This window comes from Trichinella spiralis (genome assembly GCF_000181795.1).
Source record: "Trichinella spiralis strain ISS 195 chromosome Unknown Scfld7, whole genome shotgun sequence".
Lineage (NCBI taxonomy): Eukaryota > Metazoa > Nematoda > Enoplea > Trichinellida > Trichinellidae > Trichinella > Trichinella spiralis.
The window spans coordinates 590,125-596,755 of NW_003526946.1; the positions used below are offsets into that span (position 1 = coordinate 590,125).

At 30.5% G+C, this 6,631-nt stretch overlaps 1 protein-coding gene across 1 annotated transcript; it reads right to left on the reverse strand.

Annotated features, from left to right (window-relative positions):
• Positions 1-3,370: 3,370 nt before the first annotated feature.
• Positions 3,371-5,573, reverse strand: Tsp_11511 (putative TROVE domain protein). The gene is made up of 5 exons (XM_003373050.1): positions 5,508-5,573; positions 5,301-5,363; positions 4,982-5,138; positions 4,682-4,921; positions 3,371-4,599 (listed from the first exon to the last, which is right to left on the reverse strand). The coding sequence occupies exons 1-5, from the start codon at positions 5,571-5,573 to the stop codon at positions 3,371-3,373; spliced, it is 1,755 nt and encodes a 584-aa protein (XP_003373098.1).
• Positions 5,574-6,631: the final 1,058 nt, after the last annotated feature.

Below are 6,631 nucleotides of genomic sequence, written 5' to 3' on the forward strand. Positions count from 1 at the left end.
TTTAGTAAACATTTTTCTTAAACAAATAAAAACAATTCTGATCGACAGTGAAAAAAATCAATCAAACATATTTAAAAGAATTCATGCATTACACAACGACAAAATATAAATACATCACATTAAAAAAAATTTTTTTTTCATTTAAAAATCATGAAAATTTGAATACTATTTCCAATTTTATAAAATTCATCATACCTTTGTAATTAATAATAAACAATTTAATCAGCTGAAAAAGAAACTGCCACGCAAATTTTGTTAACAAAACCTACTATTCATCTAACTCATTAGAGAGAAATTTTAACCTGCATTACTAATTTACATTTTTAATGATCAAATTTTTATTTTTCATTTTATAAAACAAAAAAATTTTTAATTTCAAACTTCATTTCATTTTTTAAATGCACATATTTTTCTTAAAACTCCTACAAAAGCACAAACAACAATGACAATAAGAAAAAGTAATTAATATGGGCTTAAATAATCAAATCTTTCAGAATTCAATAATCAGACAGCCGAGCAATTTTTCAGACATGCTCAGGTTTGATTGATGCCTCATCTGGCTTATTTTGTGACAAACAGATAAATAAGAAATTCGAATAAGCAGAAAGCAGCATTAACTTCGTCAACAACATTACCTTTGAAAATCTTCATTTCAAATTATTATTCAACAAACATGAAAAAACTTTCATTTAAAAAATACACCAACTCTGTAATCAAACTCATCTGAAATAATAATCACTTCACACGTATACGTTTTACGAAAACACTGATCTATTCAATTTCATTCGAAAAATAAAATAATTAAAATAAAACAAGCCTTTTTATCACTGTCAAAAATATTATTGGATAAAATAACGATAATGAATAACATGTTGTAATAGCAAAGAATTGCAATTCAACTGAAAGCAATTGTTTAACCGGACTATTTGAATAAATAAATCAGAAAATTATTATAAGCAATTCTGTTAACACATATACAATTAACAATGGGGAAATATTAACTACACCAAATTTTTATTTAAAAAATACAAAAAGATAAAAAAAATTAGGTGAAAACAATCAACAGCAACTTAACAAGCGCTGCTTGATAATAAATAGCAAAGAAAACTGCCATGTTTTTTAATCAAACACAAATGTTTTCAATAATATATTGCAGATTTATCACTTTTATGGATACGTAAAATAAGCAAATCAGCTAACAAAAAATGGTATAACTTTCTTTTCAATGTCATATCAGCTTTTAATTCTCACACTTTCCTGTATATTTTGACACGTGATTGGAAAAAAAATTAAATTTAATAAATTTACGAAAGTGAAAAGCAAAACAGAATCTAACATCCATGCAAATAAACACACTGCAAACAACACTGCTATTGAAATAAATGAAAAAAGCAAAAGTCATTTGTAAATTAAAAGCTGTGCTTAAAATACGGTACAAAATTATAAATATACAGAAGTAGTTACCAATACAATTTACAGAAATTTCAGAGGCGCGGTGAAATCAGTAGAACTGCAAACAAATTGCTTAATATTTTTTAGTTAAAAAAATTAACATTAAATTCTCAATAAATCACAACTGCAAAAACAAAAAAATCGTTGAACGCATTAGATGATTCATAAATACAGCTGCAAAACTGATGCAATGAAAAACAAAAATAATGATTTTCAAGCATTAATATAAATAAATACTGTATTTCAACCATATATATAAAATAAAAAATTTGTTTTATTCCATGCATAATAAGATTTAATTGTCAATAAATGAATTTTATATGCCATAATCTATACTCCAAAGTGGGCAGCACTCTTACTCTGGTATTTGTTTTAATGCTGCTAGGTGAACAAAATTAGTTTGCATTGTAACAATTTTATTTACAAGCATTTTGCTAAGAAAATTCTCATGTTTGAAATGGAAAAAATATAAAATTTATAATAAAGTATTTACAGGCAATATTTCTGATGGCACGTGCATTTGATTTTTAGCTTATTAATATTACCGTTTTGAATGAGTTGTTTTTTATGCAAAGAGATGCTTTCCATAATGCACTTATTCAGATTTCATAGTATTTTTATTCTAATTACTAAAATTTAAATTTAAAACATAAAATTAGTTTTTGCGTAACAAAATGCGTAAAAAATGTAGTTTGCATCTTCTCGAAGTTAATTCACAAAGAAACTTTTTTTTTCTAAGAAAATGTTACATTAACCATTTCAAAATGATAAAAATTTATAAAAATGTTGCTTCAATAACAACGTTCTAATAACGTGCTAATGAAAACATATTTTAATACAAATCTGAAGTGATTTTTTATTTCATTTCTATGTTTAACAACAACAAGAAGTGATGAAACTATTTTAACAGAAAGAATTATCAGTCAAAAATGAATAGCTTTAATTATAGCAGTCAGAAAAGCTGTTTTCTGAAACAAAAATTTAAAGACGAAATAATTTGCATTAGCCAAGTAAAAGAATAATCCGACATTTTTATGGTTCTTTACTTCGAAAAAAAGATATGAAACCAATGTGCATTTTACAGATTAAAATAATTATTCACAACTGAACAGAAACAAGAATGGCATTATTGATGTGTGAATAAAAACGATGAAAAATGTAATGTCAGAGAAAATTTAAAATGAAAAAACATAAAAAGTTATTCAGTTAATAAAACAACAGATATAAAACTTATAAAACTATCTCAATGTGAAAAAAACATGTAGAATAGATGCAAATTATGCCATTATTATTTGAAGTGAAATTTGTAGTTAGATAAAATGACAAGCAAACTGCAATTGTTCCAGATAATAAAAACTGGAAATTTATTTAAAATGAAAATTAAATGATCCATTTTCGTACTTTTTATTTTTCAATGATTTAAAATTTTCCAATTTTGCAGGTTTCAATTGTTGAGATTTTTATGAATCAGTTTCTGATCAATTGTTATATTTGTATTTTGTTACAAATGCAATAATTTTAAAAGTAAATTATTGGTAATAGGTCATTTCTATTTCACATTTGCTAAAAACGAAAAATGCAATGATGGCATTTTATTTCAACAACAATTTCCAAATTTGATTGAAACCAACAGAACAAATTTGCTGTTTCAAATTTAAATCTCTCACGGGCAATTTTTAACACCAGTAATTAATTATCAATTAACTCAAAATTCCCGTCATTGCCTTTTTCTTCCCGCCCCCCCCCTCCTCCATCTAGGCGCCGTATCTATATTATTACAAATTCACCAAACTAATAGCAAATAACAATTCGAGTAATAATTAAGATAATCGATCATTCGAAATTATACCCAATTTTTCAATTGGTAGAAGGATAAAAATAGAAATAATAAGAATCAAGGAATCATTGATAAGGATTTTCAAATTTCACCGACGATAAATTGATGCATTACATCCGGTGTGGCAGGATCGAAACCGACCACATCCAGCATGCCGTTGTCGTTCGGGTCGGCAATGGTGAAACCAGCAGAGACCATGCCCACAACAATCAGTTTAGCGTCAGTGATACCTGTACGTTCACGGTAGAAATGCAACGCGGTCGCCGGCTTCACCCGTCCAGCCCAAGTCTCACAGTCGGTGTAAACAATAAACGCATCGTAAAGTCTTTGATTTTTCAATGCCCAAAGCATCGGCATAGCACAGTCAGTGGCACCGAAATCCAAATCTTCAATTTCTTCCAAAAATTTATCCAGTGTAATATTTTTGGGCATCTTCAGTTCAGTCGGCACACTGGTGAAAGCCATCAAATCTGCCGTCTGTTCCGTGCGGAAATGAATCATGCACATCGCTGCCGACGCCTCTCTCACGGTAAGACTGGTATTCCTGATCGATGCGCACATCGATCCGCTCACATCCAAGCCAATCAACAGCCGCTTCCCAGTTGGAAGCACATTGCCGAAAGAGTGGTAGAATGCTCGCTCCAAGGCGGCGACCACGGTCGGTTCTGGATCCCATCTCAATCTGCTGTGCGACGTTCTACCTTCTTTATAATTAACATACGCCAGCAACAGAGCCATCGGGTGCACTCTGGCGGCTCGAAGTGCTTCGGTGTCATTCAAACGTTCCACAACCAAATTCGTAGCTTCACTTCCGGGTATCAGAAGACCAGCGACGGTCATTCGATTCAAAGTGCGAACCGTTGCCGTCAACGGCATCTCTTTCAGCAGGGCTTGCCAAATGTGTTTGCTTGACAACAAACGTTGCGGCACTTGTTCGCGGACGAATTTAAACTTCTCAATTAGCTGCGCACAAATCAATTCGTCCTGACTGCTTTTCAGCCTTTCCAAATAATAAAGGTATTTCAACAGTTCACCAGAATTATTCACTATATCTTCAATCTCTTCAGCACTTTTCTCCTCAAAATTCACCACACGTCTTTGCAAAACGCTATTCAAACCACTTTTAATGTACAAAAATATATCATCAATTTCCTTCTGGTTGCTGTCTGGTTTCGGGTGTGCCAACCTTATAACGTCCAAATGGGTCCAGCCATGCCGATTTTTGTACTTTGTCACCAAATAAACTAAATCGAGAGGATTCTTTCTCAAATACCAATTTGCTATCGCTCTTCGATGCGATCTTCCCCAGCCTACAGAATGAAAAAAAGGAAAATTTGATAAACACAATTAAAAATAAAATTATTAAATCGATGAATCGGTGAAATTATTTACATGTGCTTTCTGAATTGGCTTTACAAAAACCAATAAATTCAAACAAATGCGTTGGTATCCGACATACGGATGGCAAAGCATTGTACGCGGCTTGTCGAAGTTGATTTCCATTTTCACGATCCATAATTTCAGCTGAATGACGAGCACACAACGCCAAACAGAATAATGTTGCGGTCTGCTTCGGCGCTCGACCAGCTAAACTCACTTCAACCAACTGTTCTAATACTTCCATCCCGCGATCTGAAAATTACAAAAATTAATGAAAAAAAAAAGAATAAATTATTAAAGACAACTACTCACTGTTTTCAATCATATATAAAACGTTAATCGCATTTTCTTTTGTCAACTGCTTTTCACTGACATAAAAAGTACCGCCTTCAGTACCGAGAATCAAAAAACGCTTCAAACGCATAATCCTGCTCACTTCAAACCCACTTCCACCTGCATCATTTACTGCCTAGAAAAAAAGTTCTGAATCAAAACAAATAAACTGTACTTTAAAATATTGAACACTAAGTTCTGTATGTCATTTAGAAACTGGATTTTTTGAACTATTACGAGCAATGACAGGCAATGCAATGCAAGGGCACTTCAATAGCGTAAACAACACAAAACTTACTTCATTGTCGTATTTATCTGCCATGGCAAAGCGAATCAAGTCTTCAGAAATGTATTCATTATACTAAAATGCAAATCTAATGAGAATACACGCATCCATAAAAACTTTATGACACTATACAATTGCAAATAAAATAAATACTCTTTAAAATAAAAATCACAAGTATATCTAGATGCTAAATGATGCACTTTTAAACTCAAAACGTACTTCTGAATTTAAATCATCACAAAACTCATCTTCCATATCAGACTGACCGTTCTCCTGTGATTCCATTTCAACAAAAAACCAAATATTCGACAATAAAACAGCAAAAACTAATAAAGAAATACAGTAATCAGAGTACAGTAAACTATAAATTAAATTAAGTAATACTCAATTTTGTGCAGTTCTGTGTTGCTTATAAAATTATTTAATATGCACACTTAATTTTTTTATTAAAGCATAACGCCGGAAAATGATGAATGATAAAATCAAAATTCCTCAAACTGTAAGAATTGCAACAAATTTTGTGTATACAGTATTCCAATATAGTATCCATAAGTTACAGTTTTACTTTAAAAGCAGTGTAATAAATAGACAAAGTGCAGTTTAAAATTGTTTGTATTATCGATTATTTCAACTAAAAATTACATGCAGTGAGAAATGAAATACTTATTTCATTTAAATTTACTAGTGCTACAATTTTGTGTACAATAGATATAAAAGATGGTGACGCTCAATTGAAGGATTATTATTCTGCTTTGTGTCATGGTCGATCGCGGGCGCCACCCTACTTTGCAGTGAATAAAAGCGTGTCTAGTAATTGCTGTACATTTGACTGAAAATAAATTCCGTTCGACAGAACAGGGTGTAGCACTTTATTATTTTAATTTTCAGTTTAATGTTGCAAAATGCAATATAAAATTTGGAAATTTTTATTTGAGCTTGAAGCGTCGAATATTGTCAAGTTTCAAAAAGTACAATCAAAATTGCATTCAATTTGCAATTTTTATTTAGTTTAGATTGAATCATTTTTCATTTGATGTATATTCACTACTAAATGTTTTAATTAAAATTCATTATTAAAATTTCCAGTAGTAACGCTTTCTCGAAAAGTATTCTTCATAATGCTTCTTTTCGTTGTTTGTCAACAGAGTGATTTTATATGAGATGAAGAGCAATTTAATATTGCAATTTTAAAATAATTTAATCCTATTTTTAATTGAAATGTGTTCATTTTTTCTTCAAAGCTTTTTGCATTCATAAGAAAATAACTTGAACTTGAATTTTATAAAAAATATCTTTAGGATACTGTAAAAGCAGTCAGTTGTTGAAAATTTGCTTTCAAAATT